The following is a 25,179-nucleotide window of genomic DNA, read 5'->3' on the forward strand; positions in this document are numbered from 1 at the left end:
ACAGAAGTTACAATAGAATAGCCCAGAGTATTACCATAGTCATTCTCTCAAAGAGATGAACTTTTTAAACTTTGAGTCAATCTAGGGCAGAAAAAAGAATTAAGGCATAGATCAAATGTTAGTTAAAAATCAGAAACCACTATGAAGTGGATTTAAACAGATACTAAACAAAGATATTCTTATAAAATGGGTATCATAACCTGAAACCCCTTTAAGATTTCCATTCTAGGTCACTTTACCATAAAATACAACTTAAAAAAAAAACCAAATCAAAGAAAATTCCATTACAGTACTATTTTGACATTCAAATAATTTATTTCCATTTACCTTAGGCTTTTAATGTATATTTTTGTTGCAACTGCCAATATTTATCAATTACAGTCGTCTCTTGGTATCCATGGGGGATTGGTTCCAGTAGCCCCCATGAATACCAAAATCCATGGATGCTCAAGACCCTTATATAAAATGTAGTAGTACAATGAATACAGTTGGCCCTCCAAAATATTCCTCCAAAATATCCACAAATTTTGTATCCGCAGATATGGAGGTCCAACTGTATATATTTTATTTTCTCTTTATGCCAATAATTTAGTCTCTTAACTTCCTTTTATGTATTGGAAATAAGAAAATACCTTAGCTGCAGGAATCTCTAAAAGGGCTCCAAGTTCCTCAAAGGTAATATTATTATATAATTTGCTTGCAGACAATAAATTGTGTTCAATAACAGCTCTGTCCAAGATGCTAGAACCTTAAATATAAATAAGAATGTTATAACTTTGAAACTAGTTTTACACTCTTAAAAGATGCATCTTGTTAAAAATTTTCTAGGCATGTACTAACTCATAATCATTGCCTTTATTCTTATCAAAAATTTAAAAGTAACCAAAATCCCTTAATACATTTTGAATAATATGCAGTTAAATACAAATAACATTTAGAAAATGATTGGCAAGTATTTATTAACTAACTGAACAGATTTAATCCTCTGGGTTTGGGGTTTTGCTTCCTCGGACTAGCTACCAACTTCACTAACTTTTCTTTTCTTGCTATAAGCACATACTTTTATTAGCAAGCAGCAGCAAAACAATCATGCAAACAATCATGCTGTTTGTAAGCCTGATAAGTCAAAAAATACTGCTCAATGGAAATATCTCTATTCCCCTGGGCACTTCACAAGCACTTTACTCTGAGGCAAACGTGAGAAATGTTTGGAAGGCAGGATCCCTTCATGAGATATCAGGCATAGGATCCTCCCTTAAGTAAGATAATACAGGGCATGACAAAGTTATGGACCTCAGGCCCCATCCTGAAGGTGTGGCTCACTCACTTCTTTTTTTTTCCTTTCCAGTTTTATTGAAATATAATTGACATATAACATTGTATTTATTTAAGGTGTACAACATAGTGAGTTGATATATGTATATATTGTGAATTGATTACCACTATAAGTTTAGTTAATTAACATCATCACCTCACACAGTTACAATTTTTTTTCTTGTGACAACTTTTAAGATCTACTTTTTTAGCAACTTTCCAATATAAAGACCTAAATAAACAGGAAAATATGGAAGACTTAATATTGCTAAGATGGCAGTACTCTCCAAATTGATCTACAAATTCAGTGCAATCCCAACTGGCTTCTTTGCAGAAACTGACAAGCTGATCTTAAAATCTATATGGAAATTCAAAGGACCCACAGAAGCCAAAACAATTTTGAAAAAGAACAAAGTGGGAAGACTCAAATTTTCTGATTTTAAAACTTACTACAAGGGACTTCTCTGGTGGCACAGTGGTTAAGAATCTGCCTGCCAAAGCAGAGGACGTGGGTTCGATCCCTGGGCCAGGAAGATCCCACCTGCCGCAGAGCAACTAAGCCCGTGTGCCACAACTACTGAGCCTGCGCTCTAGAGCCTGCAAGCCACAACTACTGAGCCCACATGCCACAATTACTGAAGCCCGCGTGCTGCAACTACTGAAGCCTGTGCACCTAGAGCCCATGCTCTGCAACAAGAGAAGCCACCGCAATGAGAAGCCTGCGCGCCACAATGAAGAGTAGCCCCTGCTTGCTGCAACAAGAGAAAGCCCGCGTGCAGCAACGGAGACCCAACGCAGCCAAAACTTAAAAATTAAAAAAAAAAAAAACTTACTACAAAGATACAGCAACCAAGACAGTGTGGTACTGGCATGAGGACAGGCATACAGAATAATGGAACAGAATTTAGAGTCCAGAAATAAACTCACATTTACAGTCAACTGATTGTCAACAAAGATGCCAAGGCAATTCAGTGGGGAAATAAGAGTCTTTCCAACAAATGGTGCTGGGACAACTGAATATTCACATGCAAAATAATAAAGTTGGACCCCTACTTTACACCATATACAAAAATTAACTCAAAATGAATCAAAGACCTAAATGTAAGAGCTACAATTATAAAATTTACAGAAGAGGGGCTTCCCTGGTGGCGCAGTGGTTGAGAGTCCGCCTGCTGATGCAGGGGACGCGGGTTTGTGCCCCGGTCCGGGAAGATCCCACATGCCGCGGAGCGGCTGGGCCCGTGAGTCATGGCCGCTGAGCCTGCGCGTCCGGAGCCTGTGCTCCGCAATGGAAGAGGCCACAACAGTGAGAGTCCCGCGTACCAAAAAAAAAAAAAAAAAAAAAAAATTTACAGAAGAAAATAGAACAACTTTTCATAACCTTGGATTAGGCAATGGTTTCTTAGATACAACACTGTAAGCACAAGCCACAAAAGAAAAAACATAAATTGGACTTCATCAAAATTAATAACTTTTGTGTTTCAAAAGATACCATCAACAAAGTGAAGAAACAACACACAGAATGGGAGAAAATATTTGCCAATCATTTATCTGATAATAAGATCTAGAATGTATAAAGAATTCTTACAATTCAATAATAAAAGCATAAATAACCCAATTTAAAAGTGGTCAATAAGCATATGAAAAGGTGCTTAACACCATTAGCCCCCAGGGAAATACAAATCAAAACCACAATAAGATACCACATTTCATACCCACTAGGATGACTAAATCAAAAAGACATAATATAACAAGTGTGGGAGAAAATATGGAGAAAACGGAACCCTCACACACAGCTGGCAGGAATGTAAAATGGTGCAGCCACTTTGGAAAACAGTCTGGCAGCTCCTCGAAAGACTAAATATAGAGTTACCATATGACCCAGTACTTCCACTCCTAGATATACATCCAAGAGAATTAAAAGCTTATGTCCACACAAAAACTTTTACATAAATGTTCACAGCAGTATTATTAATAGCCAAATAGTGAAAATAACCTAAATGTCCACTAACTGATGAAGAAATAAAATGTGGTTAACAGAATGTTATTTGGCAATAAAAGTGAATGAAGTACTGATGCACACTACAACATGGATGAACCTTGAAAACATCACGTTAAGTGAAAGAAGCCAGTCACAAAAGATCATATATTGTATGATTCCATTTATATGAAATGTCCAGAACAGGCAAATCTCTAGAGCAGAAAGTAGACTAGTAGTTACATTGTAAAACTCTGAGAATATACTGAAACCACTGAATTGTAATAACAACAACAAAACTATGTCTCAAGGTTGCTAGCCTTAGGGTTGTAATGACAATAAACAAAGATGTCCAAGAAAGATAAATAAGGAAGGCAATAAAGTCTAAAATGGAAGAGGAAGAAGACAAAATGCCTGTCCTATATATTGATACATAGTCTCCTATGAGAAATTTGAAAATCATTTGCATTCTCTGAGATCCTAGTGAATAGCCCTCATTTGAGAAAAGAACTATCTGATGTTATCTTTTTTTTTTTCATGGCCAGAATGCTCAAAGTCAAATGTGAAGCTCAACTACATCAATTCTAGAAACTCTTTCTTATTTATCTAGCTTTTGTTTGTCAGGTATCTTCTTGCAAAAGAATTTATTTAAAGCTGCTCAGAATACACAGAAGACAAGAAAATTTTAAAGTTAAAAAGAAAAAGAATAACAACAATCAAAACACACACATTACACGTGGGCTACAAGTTTAATTTTTTAAACTTTCTAGCAGCCCATCAAATTAAGAAAGCTGGGACTTCCCTGGCGGCACAGTGGTTAAGAATCCGCCTGCCAATGCAGGGGACACGGTTGGAGCCCTGGTCCGGGAAGATCCCACATGCCATGGAGCAACTAAGCCCGTGCGCCACAACTACTGAGCCTGTGCTCTAGAGCCTGTGAGCCACAACTACTGAGCCTGCACTCTAGAGCCCACAGGCCACAACTACTGAGCCCACATGCCACAACTACTGAAGCCCGTGTGCCTAGAGCCCATGCTCCGCAACAAGAGAAGCCACCGCAATGAGAAGCTCACAAACCGCAACAAAGAGTAGGCCCCGCTCACTGCAACTAGAGAAAGCCCAAGCGCAGCAACGAAGACACAATGCAGCAGAAAATAAAAATAAATAAATACATTTTTTAAAAAAAATTAAGAAAACCAACCAGTTTATCAACTCACAGTGTTTAAATAAGATAAAAATCAATTGCTCTGGAGAATCACAACTAATCCTAAGACTGAAAAGGAATTTTTCTGAGGATCTGCATAAAGAATATCCTATAGAATAAATATCTCCTTTAGACAGAAAGATAATAATCAATTGATTTGTTTCTTAAAGTACAATTAAATAAAAGAAATTCTATAGGTCAATATAATTGCTTCAATAATCTGTAACTCAGGGCAGTAAGACTGGTGAGGTATATACCTTTCAGCCAAATCTTACATAAATAATTCTTTACAGCTAGATTCTCTTCAATATGGGATGACAGTGAATCCAAGGCAATGAGTCTGACAGCTCTGCACGTTTGTCTTGACCTTTTCCATGTTTCTGGTGGCCTACATCTATATTTTTATTATCATGTGTGTTACTATTATAAGCTACTTAAAAACCTCTGTAGATAAACATACATAAAATAATTGATGTTATGAACAAGCATCTATTACAAAATTCTTTCCCAGCAAAGGCAGTCTGACTTAAGCAAATACCTAGGAAACATGACACCAAGTTCTATTCTTATTGGAAACACTTTCCCCTCAGTAACCTTGGGCAAGCTATTGTGCCAAATTTTGCTCTAAAATAGGACTGGATAATTATGCTCTGTTACAAATTGATGTTTAAGATTAATTAAGGTACTTATCAAATGGTTTGAGTCTTTAAAAAACCAGGCACTATAAGCCTAGCCTATAATTCTTCTGCTCTTAGAGTTTCCAAAAAATGCTTTATTCCATGAAATGCTTTCCAATAGAGCTACTCTTATACTTCAAACTCATATCTGTGTATAATATTCATCTTCAGTCAATACTTATTTTATCAAGTGTTACATAAAAATATTACAGAAAGATATCAAGATGCTTCAAATTTAACATATGTTCTACTAGTGTGACCTCAATATTTACTACCACATACTTATAAGAAGTAATCATTACCATCAGCTGTAGTTGCTTTCTGGTGAGGCATCAGCATGGCAGCAAATTCTTGAAGTTGATTTCCTCTGATGATCCTATCTAGGTACATTTTCTCGAGGATTCCATAAGCAGCAAGTTGCTGGCACCTTTCATCCTTAAAAAGAGTAGCAAGCATCCGAGAACGCTGCTGTCCTAAGGGGAACAAATGAGCATCACATATTCTCACAATCTGTTTTTTCAATGAAAAGCAATCTTTTTTATGACCCCATTTTTGCCTACTAAAATATGCAGGCTGATTCTCGTTATTTCTGGTAGTTATGTTCTATAAATTTGCTGCCAACACTGTATTAGTGAATACTCAACTCCTGCTCCTAGGGGATATATGGGGTTAGGTTCCATGAGCCTCTGGTCACAACATTTTTTTCAGCTGGTCAATATGTAACCTTGTTTTGTGTATTTCTGTTTAAAGGCACCACATTCAATACGTATTGTTGATTCAGTAACATTGAATTCATGGCTTACACTATAACTCATGCCTGAATTAAGCTTACCTAACTTAACACACATCGTTTCTCCAAAAGGCACATCACAGACTTCCCACACATAAGTACACAAGATAGTACTTCAGCACTATGCTAGGGGCCATTTTAGACAGCAAAACCACCAACAAAATGCATGAAAATGTGGAGAATGTGGTATTAAATAGACCACAAAAAGGACACTTGTTTATAGTATGAGAGCTGAAACAAGGTAGAGCATTGCCTTGTTCGATCCCAGCTAGAAACATAAACAGGGAGACTCAAATTTTTTGCTGCTCTGCACATGTCTGCAAATGACTGTGAAAGCATCATACTTTGAGTACTGATTTGGGGGTGATAAATTTTAGGAAGCAGGCAAAGTCACAAATGTGGAATCTGTGAATAATGAGGATTAACTGTATATTCATTTGTGAAGACTATGATATACAATCATTCCCTCAGTATCCAATGGGGATTGGTTCCAAGACCACCCCCCCAATAAATACCAAAATCTGCAGGTGCAAAAGTCACTTATGTAAAGTGATATTGTTTTTGCATTACCTTCATACATCCTCCCCTATATTTTAGATCATCTCTAGATTATGTATAATACCTAGAGATGATCTATCTATGTAAATGCTATGTAAAGCGTTGCTGGCACATGGCAAATTCAAGTTTTCCTTTTGGAACTTCCTAGAATTTTTTTTCCCAAAATATTTTCAATCCACAGTTGGTTGAATCTGAGGATGAGGAACCCCTGGATATGGAGAGCCAACTATATGCCAAAATGTTACATGTGGTTCCAGTTATAGTTGTTATTTTCTTCTTCTTGCTTATCTGTACTTCTACAATGAACATGCATTCTTCCCCTAATAATAAAAAATTTATAAAAGATGAACAAACATTTCTCAGATGGGAAACTTGATTTTCATAGTTTCAATTTATACCTTCAAGGACCTTTAAATGGTGAAAAAATACATGACAACTGATGACATTAAAAACTGAACTAATGGAAATAATATGAACAAACTTTTTCTTTTTAAATTTATTTTTAGCTCTATATACTGAAAGAGCCTAATGACAACGATACCCAGCATCAATGAGCATATCTAGTAACCTGATCTCACTATCCTCATTAAAAGGAACTAGAGATCCTCAAAAAATAGCTGATTTCATGTCTGAAACAGGGAAAATACAAAAGGAGCCTGAAGCATCTTTTTATGCTATTGATACATTTCAGGCAAGTACTCAAAGACTAATGGGGCTGTGTCAAAAAGACATAATTTGGTCATATTTGGGACAAGTTGAGCATCAAAAAGAATAACAACTATAATTTATTGTGACACACTGAATAAATAAAAAACAGAGTCAAATATACAAGAATGTTCACAGCAGTACTACTACTAATAGCTAATAAGAAGGCAATAGGATAAACAAATTGTGGTATATTCACATAATGGGATACCACATAACAATGAAAATGAAGAAACTGAATGTAACAATGTGGATAAATTTCATAAAGCTGAGCAAAAGAGGCAAGACAAGAGTATATATACTATATGATTTCATTTATATAAATACAAGAAGCGGGCAAAATAACAATTGCTCTTGGGGGATAGGGGTTGGGGCCAGTGGTTAGGAGAAAGCAGGACAGAATATTTCAGGGTGCTGGTAATATTTTGTTTCTTGTTCTGGATGTTGATTACGTGATGGTATTCATTTGTGACAATTCATCAAATTGTACACTTCTGATATGTACAGTTTTCTGTGTGTATATTATACATGCAGAAAAATAAGCTAAGAAAAAATCCACAGTGATATTTGGGAAAAAAAAAAAGGAGAAAAAAGGAAAGCTCCTGAAGAATATTATCTAATAAATACAGAAGAAAAGAATTAGTAAATCAACATTTTTCATTTTTATTTTATATTACACATATAATGAGTGATCCAGGCAAAGATTATTAATAGATATTAAATTATGGAAAGGAATATGTGAAAGGAATTTGGGGAACAGGATTTTTGTAGTGTCAAAGCAGCACCCCATGAATTATTTACAAAATACACAGAGGACAATGTACCTTTACAATGGAATTTCTACCTTAATCAAATGAACAAACTCAGCATCACTAACAGTGGGACCAACCTGACAGTGTGCGCTCTCTGACGTGATTCAACAGCAAGTACACAGCATCATTATAAGGTATTCTTGCTAGAAAAAAAATAACCTGAATCTAATCTCACCTCTGGCTAACTTCCATTTTACAGGAAATATAGGGGATTAAGGAATAAAAAAACAATATATATGTATCAAAAAATCTAGGATGAAGGACATTTTACCTAACAACTTCAAAGTCAGTATTTTTTCTTTTTTTAAGTGAGGCAACTATACAGTGTTGTATGTCAACTATATCACAATAAAGTTGGCAGGAAAAATAAGGAAACTACTCTAGACTAAAAGAGTCTAAAGACTAAAGAGCCATAATCACCAAATGCCACACATGAAGTTGCTCCTTGTTCAAGGGGAAAAAGGCAGGTATAAAAGATATTCTTGAGCTAACTGGGGCAGTGATAACATGAACCAGCTGCTAAATTCTACAGTGGAATCACTGTTAATTTTTTTAGGGATGATGATGCAGTTATGTAGAAAAATGTTCCTGTTCTACAGAGATACATAATGTATAAAGAGGCAGTGTCATGATGGCCTACAACTTACTTTAAAATGATACATCAAAAAATATGTGTGTGTGTGCATTAGAGTGAGAGAGAAAGCAAATATGACAAAAAGCCAGGAAAGTTTAGAAAAAGAGTAATGAAGGGGAAGTAGATCTGCAAGATAATAAAACACTATAAAGCTATAATAATTTGAAGAGCATAGTACAAGTATATTCATAAATAGACAGGCTAATTAACGGAACAGAATACTATGTCTAGAAATCTACTACAGTGTGCTTCAAATCAACAGGGAAAAAAAAGACGGATTATTCAATAAAGAATGCCAGGTCAAATAACTAGCCATTTAGAAAAACAAACAAACAAACGTTAATTTCCTATCTCATTTCTTACACTAAAATAATTCCAACTGGATTAGGATTTATAGGTAAATTTAAGTAGGTGAAACTAATCTATACTAGTGATTACTCTTGGGGGGCAAGGGTTAGAGATCATGACTAGGAGGAAGCATGAAGGTAAAAAATGAAACCCTGAAGCAGCGATTCTCAAAGGCGGTCCCCATGACCTTTTCAAGGGATCAGTGGTTGACACTAAATTTAGAATAACAAAGACATCCTGTGCCTTCTTCATTGAGTTGACATTTGCACTGCTGGTGCAAAAGCAATGGTGGCAAAGACTACTGGCACCATAGCACAAATCAAGGCAGTGGCACTGGCAACAAACTATATTATGCCACACACTCAACAGTCAAAAGAGATAGTTTCACTTAAGAATGTCCTAGCCGCAGTAAAAAATTATTTTCATTAAATCTTGACACTTGAGAACATACCTTTTTAATATTTTGTGTGACGAAATGCGAAATGTACTTACAGAACTTTTGCTATAAACCAAAGTATAATGGTTGTCCCAAGGAAACAGTGCAAGCTGAACTAGTCTCTCTTTCATGAAACACATTCACTTAAAATAACAACTGACAAATTATGGTTTCCAGACTTAGGTATTTGGCAGACATTTTCTTAAAAATGAACAAAGTGAGCCTGTTACCACCAATCAACAGCATTTGCTGCCCTTGATAAAATTTGAGTTTTAAAGAAAAAAATTAAAATTTCTGAAAACTTCTATCTGCCACTATGAAGCTGACAACCTTCCAATACTTAAAGGTTTTTCTGATGAGATCAGTGGTAATACATTGGATATTGGATAATAAAGTACATCAATATTTGGAAGCTCTGCATAAATCAGCAAACCAACATTTTCCAAACAACAAATACATGATGGTACAAAATCTTACATGGGTAAAAGATCCATCAATGTTGAAGACAGACCAAGATTTTGACATTATAGAGTGCAAAATGTTCACTGATATGGTTTCAGATGCCACATTCCAATTAACCCATAAGAACTACACTACTTGTCAAGTTATAGTATCAAAGATGAATACCCACGATTATCTGAAAAAATCACTAAACATGCCTCCTTTTTCCAACTACATATCTGTGTGAGGCTGGCTGAACATGTCATTAGGCTCTCAACTAAACACAGTTCAAAAATAGACATTCTGGGCTTCCCTGGTGGCGCAGTGGTTGAGAGTCCGCCTACTGATGCAGGGGACACGGGTTCGTGCCCCGGTCCGGGAAGATTCCACATGCCGCGAAGCGGCTGGGCCCGTAAGCCATGGCCGCTGAGCCTGCGCGTCCGGAGCCTGTGCTCCACAACGGGAGAGGCCACAACAGTGAGAGGCCCGAGTACCACAAAAAAAAAAATAGACATTCTAAAATGATTTAGAAAAGCAAGCCATGGCTTAGAATTATCAGCATTTCCTCTCAATGCCCTTTCCTGCTTTATAAGTTGAATGATTTACATGTTACAGTTTAGTAAAAAAGAATACAGAATAGTTTATTATTTATATTTATGGAAGAAAAAGATAAGCACCAGGTCTAAAACTGAGGCTTGAATATAAAAAAAAAAAACCCCAAAGCAGTACATTATCACAGCACTCATTTCTAGATTTTAATTTTCATTTCCCTTTGTCTAATTCTCAATTTAATATCCATTTTTTCAGTGATATTTTAGGAGAACTAAACTTCAGATTACCTCTTAGCTACTCCTAATACCTGACAGGCTGATAAATGCATATTTTAAAATGTCTTAAGTTAGCAATGCGCTGTTTTTAACTGTTTAAATTTATCATAATTTTATTAACAAGACATCCTCTTAAAGAATAGCTCCTTGCTAAATCCTCAAATAGTAATGAACCTGAAATTATTAAGCAAAGATAACTTACTGTTCATTAAAGTGTAAATGACATATTTACCTGCTGATGCTAAGATGGTACAGTGCAGAGCATGTTTTAAGGCCTCTAGTCTTTCACTTTCGTGCACTATTGTCTTGTAAGAGAGCTCGTTGTACCTTTGTGCAGCTTCAATGAATTTTCTTCTATAATCAAGAACACGTGCATAGCAGACCTATACGAGGGAAAATGTTTCAATTAGGGAGAAAAATTAAAAATAAAAAGCAAAAGAAAATTTCTATTATATAACAGTATTTATCAGATATTCTGGAGCACCTTATTACTGAAGGATTCTCCAATACAAAATTAATTTTCCAAATTAGCTCATCTGTTACCTTATAATGTATCTGTAACTGTTCATTGGTTGATTCATTCTGAAGCAATGATGCCCGATTTATGTAAGCCTCTGCCTGGACTGGATCATCATCCTCCAGATATAGCCTAGCAATCTTCAGGTATGTCTCCAGTTTATAATCTACATTGTACTGTCTAGGGTATAACAGAAAGACACAGAATAACTAAATATTTCATCAAGAAAATTTTGGGAGTGGTAGGAAATACATTATTTTTTCCTTATATATATTCTGTTAATATAAGGGAATCATACTTTTATTGCAGTATATTACGTAGACAAGCTAAAACATATTTCCAGAATAAGATTTATTGAATTTTTATTATTTTTATCATTGTTCATTTTATTTTAGCTTCTTCTAATCCTCAGATAATCTCACAAATCAAAGATCTTAAAAAAAAAAAAAAAGCTCAGTTCAGGGACATATCATATACTACCAGGGAAACTATGAACATGTACAGCCATCCTGGAAAACAATTTGGCAGTATGCTCTCCAAACATCCTTTGAATGCTTTAAAAATGCATATCCTCTTTACCTACTGTATTTTACCTCTAAAAAATAAATCCTTAAAAAAAATCATGGTTGTACATACATATATATGTACAGAACATTCATTTGTAAAGTTATTCATAAATATCCGTAATAAAAAAAATGGAAATCGCCCATAATCATATTTGTGGTAATCAATTAAGTTGTGGTACATAAAGATGGTAGATGCTATACAGTTATTATAATAATTACTTCTGATAATAGTCATAAGTTTTTGCTAAGTGAAAAAATTGGATAAAACAGTACATAAAACACCATCCAAATGTATTTCTATACATGCACATCAAGATAGTAATAGCAATTATCTCTGAGAATACAGGTGGTTTTCATTTTTCTTCTTTATCCCAATAGTCACATTTTATGCAAAAAATGTATAACTGAAGACCTAACATAATTCAAAACTCACATAATTCAAGATTGATCCTCACAGAAAAATTAATTCTATTTACCAGTAAAAGTGGAGCCACCATTTGGCAAGAACAGAGTTTACAACTGACTTGGCCCAGCTTTGAAATTAATTCTGCAAAAATTTTTATATCGAGCTTCCCTGGTGGCACAGTGGTTGAGAGTCCACCTGCCGATAAAGGGGACACGGGTTCATGCCCCGGTCCGGGAGGATCCCGCATGCCGTGGAGCGGCTGGGCTCGTGGGCCATGGCTGCTGGGCCTGCACGTCCGGAGCTTGTGCTCCGCAGCAGGAGAGGCCACGGCAGTGAGAGGCCCACGTACAGAAAAAAAAAAAAAAAAAAAAAAAAATTTATATCAATTCAAAATTTTCCATAAGTCATATATTATTATTTTTATTATATTATTTCCATTCACAACTCATATTTACATAAACTGCTACAAATAGCACCGTATTTTTTGCATTTCCATATTTTATGCCAAGATATCTATTATGTCCATTATTTTCAGAATCAGAGTGAATCATTTTTTAAAGAAACAGGCTCTCAATAATTTACCCAAATCACTTTAACTTGTTTAGAAAAACCACTGAATTTTCAGTTCTTGGTATCCTCACAGATAATGTTATAGTACTCTCAAAATGATAATTACCACCACTGCAAAGAACAATATCTATTTTATATTTACATCAACTACCAATGAAAATAAATCATTTGCTCTGTGCTAGGGAGAAACTGTTCCAGACAGAATAAGACCAAAGCAATTAAGAAAGCCTCCAGCCTTTTCAAACTATCCAAGAAAAAACCCAAATTAACAAGAGGCCTTAGAAAACAAAATTCAACATCTGCGTATGAATGAAGGCTTTTTAATATACTGATTGCTTTTTCAACGGGCATCACTGTCTAACAATTTCATAAATGCACAAAAGGCAAGATGCCTGAAGTAGTGTTTGACTTATGATCACAAATATTAATGAAGACAAAAAAAGAATCCCTTATTCACCTGGTAAAAGAGAAGTAACTGAAAATATTTTTTGTCATTCAGTTGGTATTTTTATACTTGCCAACTGAAAGAGGAAGTGTGTTTAATAATACAACCAAGAGTTTCACACCTTTCATCCTTCTATACAATATACTTTGGAGGAATGTTTCATAAAGAACTATAAATATTTTTTAAAATACATATCAAAGGTAAGACTGGCTGGATAACAGTCATCTTAATTTTTTCTAATTGTTTTTCCATCTCATTTTCTCTAGTATCTCAAACCTAACAATCCATTGAACCCATTGTGACTCCAAACCACTGATCCTACTACAGTTATTGTATTTTTCCCCTTAAAGGCCTCACTTCCTCCTTACCTGGCTTAATTCCTATGGTCAATCATTTCCATCACTGAATTGCACGTGCGCTCGTCTCCCTTGCCCCTCTCATGCTGTCATACTGGTTGGGCGAAATCATAATGCTGGTTAAACCTAATAGTTCATCTACTCCTTTCCTGCAACCATGTAGCCGAACTCTGATGAAGAAAAACACCCAACCAATCTGACTGATCCCATTTTAGTGACTACGACCTTTAAATGAGCCTTAATGCTGTACACCGTCTCACTCTCCCAGAGAATTTTTTTTGATATTCTTATATCTCCTCAACCTCACAACTCTCACCCCCATCCACACTTCAGCTGATGACTCTGATTCCAACTTCACTAAGAGTATTGAAACAATCAAAGAAAACAGTACTTGCACAAACTCCATCACCACATTACTAATATCTGCACCCATATACTCTGTGTTCCTGGCTGTTACCATAGATCACTGGGACTATTCTGCCCACCAGGGAACAATCTGCAATGTTTACAGACATTTTTTTCTTTTTTCGGTATGCGGGCCTCTCACTGTTGTGGCCTCTCCCATTGCGGAGCACAGGCTCCGGATGCACAGGTTCAGCGGCCATGGCTCACGGGCCCAGCCGCTCCACGGCATGTGGGATCTTCCCGGACCGGGGCACGAACCCGTGTCCCCTGCATCGGCAGGTGGACTCTCAATCACTGCGCCACCAGGGAAGCCCTACAGACATTTTTGATTGTCACAACTAGGCATAGTGGTGTCACTGGCATCTAGTGAGTAGAGGCCACTGATGCTGCTAAACATCTGCAATACACAGGACAGCCTCCAGGACAAAGAATTATCCGATCTAAAATGCCAAGAGTGCCCAGGCTGAGAAACTCTGCCACAAATGAACTGTCCATGCTCCTATCTGAAGCCTATCCCTCCACTGGATTCCTTCCCCTCTAGTCTACTCCTGCAAGAATCCTCTCCACTACTCCCCTATGTCAAATTTTTGCTTTCCACTGAATCATAAAAGAAAAAATAATCTCAGCCTAACCTCCGCTGTCATCTTCTACCCTACTTCTCTGCTCCGTTTTATGAAAACTTCCCCAAAGAGCTGCCCATGCCCACCATCTCCAATTCTTCTCTTCCCATTCTTTTTTAAACAGCTCCAATCAGGCTTTCACTCTCACCATTTCAGCAAAACAGCTTTTGCCAAGGTCACCAATGACCTCCACGTTACTACCTTTTACGGTTCACCTTCAACTCCTCATCTTACTTGACCATCAACACCATGTTGATCCCTTGCTCCTTCTTGATACATTTTCCTCATTTGGCTTCTGAGATATCACACTCCACATTCTTCTGGTTTTCCTCTTACCTCAATGGACAATCCTCACTTGCTGTATCTTCCTCCTGCCCCTGACCTCTTAATGTCAGAGTGCTCAGTACTCAGTGCTCTTCTCTACCTATATGCCCTCCCTTGGAGATCTCGTCCAATCTAAAGGCTTTAAGTTCCATTTATATATCAATGACTCCCAAATGTACATCTCTAGTCCAGACCTCTCTCCTAAACTCCAGACTAATATATTCAACTCCCTACTAGATATTTCCACTTGGTTATCACATGTCCAAAACAGAACTCTTGATCTTCCCTCAAAATCTATTCTTTACCACTCAGTAGATGGCAACTTTATTTTTCCAGTTATTCAGACAGAAACTCAGGACTTATCTTGGCTCTTTTTCTTGTACTCCATGTCCAAGTTGTCGAGAAACCCTTAGCTTTACCTTAAAAACACATCAAGGGTCCAACATTTCTCACAATCTCCATCTCACCTGCAGTAGCTCATAAGCCTCTTAACTAATGTCCCTACTTCTATCATCGCATGTCTACAGTTTACTCTCAACTCGGTAGTTAGAATGATCTAACATGATCAGATCATGTCAGTCCTCTGTACAAAATCCTCCAATGGCTCCCCACTGTTTTACTTAGAAAAAAAGCCAAAGGCCTCACAATGGCTTACAAGACCCCATGTAATCTGGTACCCAATACTCTCTGATCTCACCCTCTATCACACTCCCCTTTGCTCACTCCACCCACAGTGGTCTCCCTGCTCTTCTTAAAACACTCCAAGCATGTTCCAGTCTTAGGGCCTTTGCACTAGCCATCCTCTCTAAGAGGATCTACTGATAACTCTTCCCTCAGGCAGCTCATAGCTACTCTGTTACCTCCTTCAAGTGTTTGAAAAGGTGATATCAGGACTACCCTACCACTCTAATCACCCTATTTAATAATACATCCTGTCCCCACTTTGCCCCTTTTCCCCATAGCACTTATCACCTTCTAAAATAGTACAAATTTTACTTATTTATTTATTAAATTGTTCATTATCTGTTTCCTGTAACAGAATGTAAAAAAAAAAAGTAAGTGAACAATTATACATGTTTTATATCCACTATTTACTATACTTTTGTCCTGTTTCCAAAGGAATTCCCACCAACACTTGGGCTGCATTTCTCCAATCTTCTTCTTTTTCATATATGGATGCAAGATGCTGTCTTATGGAAGCAACCTGGAATAGGAGGTATACATGTTAAATTACTTCCGCTGATATTAGTAAACTAGTTAAAATAAATAGATGATAATCTATTGTGACAATGCTCTCATTCAACATATTATGCAGGCAAGTAAATAGTAAAAGTTTACCTAGACTACCCAAATTTTTAATGACTTTTGCATTTACAGAATATCAAAAGAGTGAACTAACACATTCTGCAATGTGGATTATGGCAATAATTTAGTTGAAATATTAAGTTTTGCTTTTGTGTCACTGCATATATAATGCTGGAGTTCTCCTATGTTCTTAGCCTAATCAACAATTTTACTGATTTTTAAAAATTATCTGGGGACTTCTCTGGTGGCACAGTGGTTAAGAATCCGCCTGCCAATACAGAGGACATGGGTTTGAGCCCTGGTCCAGGAAGATCCCACATGCTGCGGAGCAACTAAGCCTGTGCGCCACAACTACTGAAGCCTGCGCTCTAGAGCCCGCACGCCACAACTACTGAAGCCCGTGCGCCTAGAGCCCGTGCTCCGCAACAAAAGAAGCCACCGCAATGAGAAGCCCGCGCATCGCAGTGAAGAGTAGGTCCCGCTTGCCGCAACTAGAGAAAGCCCGTGCGCAGCAACGAAGACCCAACGCAGTCAAAAATAAAATAAATAAATAAATACATAAAATTTAAAAAAAAAATTATCTAAAGAGTAATATTTGGTTCATAAAACCAAATTATAGTATATGAGCAAATGTCAGCTGGACTTAAAACATCATGATATTTATTTGATCTTACATTGTAAAATGCTGTTTGGCACGCTGTTTGGCACACTGTTTTGTAAAAATGAAGTTGAATGATTACCTACTTTAAAAATTTAATAGTATCTCTCAAAATAACTGCTGCTATCTCAAGTTTAAAAATCGCCACTCTAATAGCCAATATTTTATAATAACTATAAATGGAATATAACCTTTAAAAATCGTGAATCACTATGTTGTACACCTGCAACTTATAATAATATTGTACATCAATTATATCTCAATTTTTTAAAAAAAGAAACACATAATAAACAGAGTCCTAAAAACAAAACAAAAACCACTGCTCTAGGCTTTTACCTGCTCCTCAAATGAAATGACTCTAGGCTGGATCTTTTCCAAGGTGAAATGATAGATTTCTTTGGCTGTGCTATCAGGTAGGTTAGGGAGATGTGTGCAGAAATCAGTCAGCAACTGGCGAGAGATCACGAGGCTGACATTCTCATTTACCACTTGTTAAAAAAAGTAAGGGATAAGAAAACATGAGTAATTTATGTTTTCATTAAGCAATCAATTTTCACCTAAAATTAATACTAAAAATAATATATACCAGTGTACTCTTCAAAGCATTATTTAGGGATCTCCACACCCCTGTGACCTTATATTATAGAACCAGTTTTCCTTATGCTGAATTATCTGATCACATAACAACTACAACAAAACAGTAAAAATACCACAACTTTTCTAAGAAACAGAAATGGCTGGGAAAAAGTTTTAACAGTTGAGAATTTTAAGTCATTCTTTTCTCTTCTTTATTTTTCTACAAAGTGAAGGCACAGAAACACTTAATATTTTTATTTATGTTCTTACATTCTACCTAGCTACAAAAAAAGAGTTAAAGAAGAAACAGTGAAATAATTTTCACGAAGTTTAAATAAAGCGAGTAGTGACAGTCACTGCCACTTGTACTTTCCTGATAAAAACAACAAATAAGAACTTAGGTCAGCACTAGATGCATAGACATATTTTATGACACTGTTTATAAACATTTATGAGGTATTATTATATATGATTAAGGATGAAAACTCTGGAGCCACACTGCTTCCAAATCCTCCTGATTACATGCCCTCAGGCAAGAGACTTAACTTCTCTGTGCTTCTCTTTCCTCTTCTGTAACATGTGGATAAGGTTGCTGTGAAGCTTAAATGCAATATACATAAAGTGCTTTAAACAATACCTGGCACATAGCACTCAGCAAATGTTAGTTATTATTATCACTATTATTACATTTTAAAAAGATGCATCATGCTTGTGAACCACTCCTTAGATAAGTTTAAATCAGTAGTTACTGGGGAAATAAATGACAGTTCAAAACTATTCAGTTGATGCAAATGATTTTAACAGTAGACTGCTTTTTTTTTTTTTTTTTTTTTTTTATGCGGTACGCGGTCCTCTCACTGTTGTGGCCTCTTCCGTTGCAGAGCACAGGCTCCGGACGCACAGGCTCAACGGTCATGGCTCATGGGCCCAGCCACTCTGCGGCATGTGGGATCTTCCCAGACCGGGGCACGAACCCGTGTCCCCTGCATCGGCAGGCGGACTCTCAACCACTGCGCCACCAGGGAAGCCCGACTGCTTTTTTTTTTGGTGGATCATTGGATTCAAAGTTTATATAAAGATCAAAGTTTATAAAAAGCACTACTCTTTTGCTACTAAGTGCAACGGTCTTAAAAAAAAAAAGCCACTAAAAGAGTTTTTCTGAAACCATTGCCAGTTTGTCTCACATTGCAGGCCCCAATTTTTTGAGGCAGTAACTGACAGGCCTTGTAACTAATCAGTTTATAGTATATTAATTGGAATTGGATGATACTGGATGTGACTGAGAACAGTTTCATTACAAGTGCCATTAGGTACCTATAACTGTTAGAAATTACTATACAAACTAGGACTTCTCAGGGAAATATAATTAAATAAGAACTATAAGTAAGAAAACTTAGTTTCTAGTCTGGGCTCTGTCACTGACTAACTGAATGTCCTTGGGGGAAAAAGTCACTTAATCCTGAGACTCATTTTATAATATTTTACATAGGGCTATCTATACCTGCATTGTTAGTCACAAGGTTATGAAAAGGAGCCTGTGTGATGGATAATGTGTATGAAAGCACACTGTAAACTGTAAAGCACTATCAAGTATCATTAATATTGTGAACTCAGGATAAATTCCAGCCTGAATGTTGAGTAATTTTCCAGATAACTGGATATGTTAGAAGTCAGGGAATGGGGAAGAGTGTCTTAAAGAATGGAAATTTCTAGCTCCCATTCAAAAGAAATGTTCTTAACATTAACAACAGCTAACACTTATCTAGTACTTATCATGTGCCAGGTACTATTCTAAGCACTCCATTATGGATATTAACTCATTTAATCTCCCAACAATTCTACAGGGTAGGTATCATATCCCCATTTTATAGACAAGGAAAAGGAGGCACAAAGAGGTTATATAACCTACCCAAGATCACATAGCTAATAAAATAGCAGACCAGGATTTGAATCCAGACTATTCTTTTTTATCATTTGCTATATTGTCTCTCCATCAGTTGCTTTATCAATAACTATACAAAACCTTAATTGTAAATGTAACAATGGCTTCACATTGAAAAACAATTGAAAAACAATCAAATATCAAGTTGTAAGTAGTTTAAATTCTAAAATCAATCAAGCTCAATGCATATTTAATTTAATCTCAATGTAAATTATACTGACAATCTGATATAAAACAAGGCTTGAGCAAGCTTTTAAGTCCTAACTCAGTAATACAAGGCAAACACAGAATTTTCATTCCACTTACTTGCTTCCACAAAAGCTTTCAAAGCTTCTAGCTGTTCTGCCCCAGATAACTGAATGGCTTTTTCCAGTATCTGACGATACCTAAAACAATACCAAAAAGAAAAAGTGTTTAGAAGGCATTATATAGTCTAATGCTAACTTTGATGTTTGTTCATTTCTATTTACCCTGGTTTCTTTCATAGTGCTCTAGTTTGTGGTTTTCTTCATAGTACACTACAGATTTTTTTTTTAAGTTTCTAGTTCATCACAAGAAACACTAATCTGTAATTCAAAGTGCTACTTCTTCTAGTTTTCTTTACAGTATATCACCATTTTTTAAGTTTTCATGTCTATCACAAAAAGAGTAAATCTAAGTTAATGGATCTAAGGTGCCACTTTTTCTTTCAAGTTTTAGTTTTGAATTTGAAACGTCAATTTTCTTTCAAGTGCCTCAAAAGATAAGCTATATTTCCTTCACTAAAGTACACACAAGAACATTACTTGAGGTGGCCCAGAACCTTTTCCTTATGGACCTAATGAATCTAGGTTTACCAACAATAGAATAATGTTGACTATGCAATGAAGCCAAATATTAGAGATTAAATGTCTTAGTGTGTACAAAATACATTCCACCAAGCCAAATGTCCTGACAGAACATCCTTCAGTGCCTATTAGTTCTTTATTTGCATTCAGTTCCAATAATCATTCTGCCTAATATTCATGATCACACAAAATTCAAATCAGCATTCTACAAATGATGGGGAAATGTTGAAAACAAGAACACTAACAATTATTAGGCAATGGTAAGTTCCTTCCTAAACTGTAAACTCCATGAGGACAGGGATTTTTGTTTTGTTTACTGCTATATATACAATGCCTAGAAGAGTACTTGGCACATCATAAGGACTCAAAGATACAGCAGTATTAGTAACATTTTATTTCTTAAATTGAGTGGTTGGTACATTGGTATTATACTATTCTTTATCCCTTTTGTTTGTCTCAATCATATTTATTAAAAGCATTAGTTAATGCATTTTACAAACCTAACTGCAATTATTCAGAGCATTATCCAGAATATAGTCAAGAAATAAAAATATACAAATAGGGCCCAAACTCATTCAAATTTATGACTTGTATTTGTAGGGCACACCCTCAAGCTACAATTCAGCACTTACTGATTATCAGCTCATACAATATTCTCACAGCCTTGGTGATACGATTTCTCAAAACAGCAGTGAATCAAACTGGCTTTGTAAGAAAGCAGGTATACTGACAGAAAAGATAGCTAACTCCAAAAGAAGAGACAAACAATTCCAAGAAAGCAAGGAAATATTATCAAGCTTTAAAATAAAAAATTGTCATTTTAAAAATTGCTACATTTGAGGGATGAAATACAGTTATCTAAAAATTTATTTACATTAAATATCTCATTCTCGGGAGTTTACCAGTGGCCTAGTGGTTAGGATTCGGCACTTTCACTGCCGTGGCCTGGGTTCAATCCCTGGTTGGGGAACTGAGATCCCACAAACTGTGCAGCACAGCCAAAAAACAAACAAACAAACAAACAAAACTCATTCTCTCTCTCTACATATATACATATATACACACACATATACACATATATTTTCCATATCTATATTTATACATTTACTTTATTGCCCTGGGCATGGTTCTAGTTAATGCATTCAATGGTTTATTATTTCTTTTTTAGATTGGCTTGTTTTTCATAATCAATTAAATGAAGACTATGGCTAAACCCTCTTACTCTTAAATCCCAGTTATTTTATACTAACAATATTGTATTCAAAGATGACAATGTCTCACTTATAAAAATTTGCTAATAATTTAAGTTTTAATATATAGTTTCATAACTTATCAATCAACTAATCTGTACTGAGAACACCAAAAAAAACCCAATCGAAATCAATGGAAAAGATGGAAAAGTGACTGATGTGGAGAACATGACAAGTACCAAATATTTTTTCATTAAAAAATATTATGGAGGAAAAGAAAATTAATTAAGGCACTTTGCATCTGTCCTATCCATTCATCATCATCAACAAATGTTTATCGAGCATCTATTATGTATGTGAACTAAAGTTCAGTATGTCAATTTCTGATTTCTTGGCACTTGAAAGGAATCTGGAGGTAAATAAAACATACACACATGAAACTGTACCACAGTCACTATCTATGCTCAAAATTAGTGTAACAGGTATGTATTCACAGATCTTTCATTTACAGTAATGGTGAAATAGATATTGGACCAATCCTGCCTCCAAAACAACATAAAAAGTTGAAAGAAATGAAAAAAAAATTTAATAGCATAAAATCCTAACAAGAAAGAGTAAAGAGAAGAGACTAAGCGCAAAGACGTGAACCATAGCTTCTGTCTGAAAGCATTTGCTGACTGTGGAAAGAGAGCTGAGAGGCAGAGAGGCACTTCTGCTGGGGAAAAGTGGGCTCGGCTCTGGGGTGTTCTGCCATCTGCTGGAAACGCTGAAAGGCAAGTTGCAATTTCCGGCTGACTAATAAAACTAGAACAGGAATCTAAGGTGTTTTACCTGCCAAAGGAGGAAACACTAGCACTTTGGAAGTATGGTTACAAATTCTATTCCAAGGATCATCTAGTAAGAAGACCAATAAATTTGGAAGCCTTGGTCCTAGACTCCTAACCCTGTCAGGTGTCCAGCAGAAGGAAATGAAAATCCTCCCTGAAAGGTAACATCATAGACCTCCAGTTGTTTCTAAAAATACATTTAAAAATAATTTGCCCAACAACAAACATTACAATGCATATGACAATATTAGCTGGAATCAACAAAAACAACAGTCAATAGCAACAAACAGGGACTCCAGATACTGGAGTTACCAGAAAGACTGAAATACACTTATGTTTATCAAGTTTATAGAGACAAAGACAGGCTTTTAAAAAGTTTCAGAAGAAACTAGGAACCATAAATAGTGTCATTTGAAAAAAGAATCACCAAAAGCTATAGAACTAAAAAATAATATTACCAAAACTTGAAATTCGGTGTAGTTCTTAACAGCAGACTAGACACATTTGACGAACTGACAAACTAGAAAGTAGGAGAACTTATCCAGAATAAAGCCTTGAAATGGAAAGTACAGAAGACAGAGTAAGGGGCACAGAGGTCACAGTAACAAGGCCTAACAAGGGTTTCACCCGGGGCCTAGAGGAGAAAATAGAACGGGACAGAGGCAACATTTAAAGAGAGAGAGGGCTTCCCTGGTGGCGCAGTGGTTGAGAGTCCGCCTGCCAATGCAGGGGACACGGGTTCGTACCCCGGTCCGGGAAGATCCCACATGCCGCGGAGCGGCTGGGCCCGTGAGCCATGGCCGCTGAGCCTGCGCGTCTGGAGCCTGTGCTCCGCAACGGGAGAGGCCACAACAGTGAGAGGCCCGCGTACCGCAAAAAATAATGATAATAATAAAATAAAATAAAGAGACAGCTGAAAAACCTCTCAGAACAATGAATGATCCAATCCATTGATTCAAGAAACAAAATGAAGCTTAACCAGGATAATGCGGTAGAGCAGTGGTCCCCAACCTTTTTGGCACCAGGGATGGGTTTCGTGGAAGACAATTTTTCCATGGAAGGGGTGTGCTGGGGCGTGGCGGTGGTTTAGGCGGTAACGCGAGCAAAAGGGCGCGATGGGGGGCGGCAGATGAAGCTTCGCCCGTAGCTCACCTCCTGCTCTCTTCTGCGGTCCGGTTCCTAACAGGCCTCGGACCATTAGCGGTCCAACGCCCGGGGAGCTGGGGACCCCTGCGGTAAAGCACTCACAAAAATTGCCCACATTTCTTTTACTCTCTGTATCTATGCCCCTTTGCAATGTGACTTCGTAACTCTTCACATCAAGAGGTAGAGTTTATCTCCCTACCCTTTCATCTGGGCTTGTTTTGACCAATAGAAGGCAACAGAAATAGAAGTAAAGTGCCCGTTCCAAGCCTGGACTTTAAGAGAATTTGTCTTTATCTGCTGGAACGCGGCTGTGCCACATAAATGGGTCCAGGCCGACCTATTGGATGATGAGATATGTAGCCCAGTCACCTGCCACCGCCACAGCCAACAGAGAAGCAGAGCTGCCTACCTGACCTGACTGCCTACATGTAGCTGACTACAGGTGCACCTGGAGCCCCTGTGGAACCAAGACCACGTGGAATAGGGAAGAATCAACCAGCTGGGCCCAGCCCAAAGTACAAAACAACAGAACTATGAGCTAAATAAATGATTGTTGTTTTAAGCCGTGAAGTTCTGGGGTGGTTTATTTCACAGCAGAAGCTAATTGACATAAGTAAAATCAAATCCACAGACACATCATAATGAAGTTGCAGAATATTAAAGACAAAATCTTACAGCTAAGTGCTAATGTAATTTTTTAGAAGACAGAAATAATTTCCTAATGAGGTTGATCTTTTTTTTTAACATCTTTATTGGAGTATAATTGCTTTACAATGTTGTGTTAGTTTCTGCTGTATAACAAAGTGAATCAGCTATACGCATACATATATCCCCATATCCCTCCCTCTTACATCTCACTTCCACACTCCCTATCCCACCCCTCTAGGTGGTCACAAAGCACCGAGCTGATCTCCCTGTGCTATGCAGCTGCTTCCCACTAGCTATCTATTTTACATTTGGTAGAGTATATATGTCAATGTTACTCTCTCACTTCATCCCAGATTACCCTTCCCCCTCCCCCTGTCCTCAACTCCTTCTCTATGCCTGTGTCTTTATTTCTGTCCTGCCACTAGGTTCATGAGAACCTTTTTTTTTTTTTAAGATTCCATATATATGCGTTAGCATATGGTATTTGTTTTTCTCTTTCTGACTTGCTTCATTCTGTATGACAGACTCCACGTTCATCCACCAATGAGGTTGATCTTTAAGCAGTCTAAATATTTGGACTTAGTTAGTGTTAAATGGGAAAGAGTAGGAGAAGACAGAAATTCTAGGCAAAAAAAAATTTGTCTGAAATGCAGTCCAGTTTGCTGAAAGTAATATAAAACCAAAAGGTAGGTAGGTGTTTCGAGTTAAGGGCTCTGAGCCAAGCAGACAGACTGTATTCTGGCTTTGTCACTAGCTATGTGACCCCAGAGCAAAGGGTTTCACCTCTGTTTTCTCACATGTAATGTAAATACTATCACCTACTGTTTAAGATTTAAAAATGTAAGTAAAGTTGTGCTTGGCATATGGTAAACACTAGATTTTAGGGAACTCCACTCTTCAGATGGGAACCGCTGAAACTTGTGTGTGGGAATAACAGAGAACCAGAGAATCTGCGTTAGAAGAGGACTTCGAGGTCTGACCTCTGTTTCGTGTGTGTGTGTGTGTGTGTGTGTGTGTGTGTGTGTGTGTGTATCCTCTATTTTTTGACAATTCTATTCCACTGTATTACTAGAAAGCTGTGATCCAAAGTCTACCTCTGTGAGGTAGAAAAGTCTATTTTCTTTTCT

The 25,179-nt window shown here is 36.9% G+C and overlaps 1 protein-coding gene across 2 annotated transcripts in view; it reads right to left on the reverse strand.

The window, feature by feature from the left end:
• Positions 1-25,179, reverse strand: part of COPS4 (COP9 signalosome subunit 4) — a 35,537-nt gene that overhangs the window by 6,945 nt on the left and 3,413 nt on the right. For both annotated transcript variants that reach the window (XM_082652954.1, XM_082652953.1), the window contains exons 2-8: positions 19,721-19,800; positions 17,233-17,384; positions 16,034-16,137; positions 11,268-11,421; positions 10,957-11,107; positions 5,476-5,646; positions 633-748 (exon numbers count right to left, since the gene is read on the reverse strand). In XM_082652954.1, coding sequence (XP_082509080.1) covers positions 633-748; positions 5,476-5,646; positions 10,957-11,107; positions 11,268-11,421; positions 16,034-16,137; positions 17,233-17,384; positions 19,721-19,800 — 928 coding nt within the window. The remainder of the gene's footprint in view (positions 1-632; positions 749-5,475; positions 5,647-10,956; positions 11,108-11,267; positions 11,422-16,033; positions 16,138-17,232; positions 17,385-19,720; positions 19,801-25,179) is intronic.

This window comes from Grampus griseus, assembly GCF_964374135.1.
Source record: "Grampus griseus genome assembly, chromosome: 4".
NCBI lineage: Eukaryota > Metazoa > Chordata > Mammalia > Artiodactyla > Delphinidae > Grampus > Grampus griseus.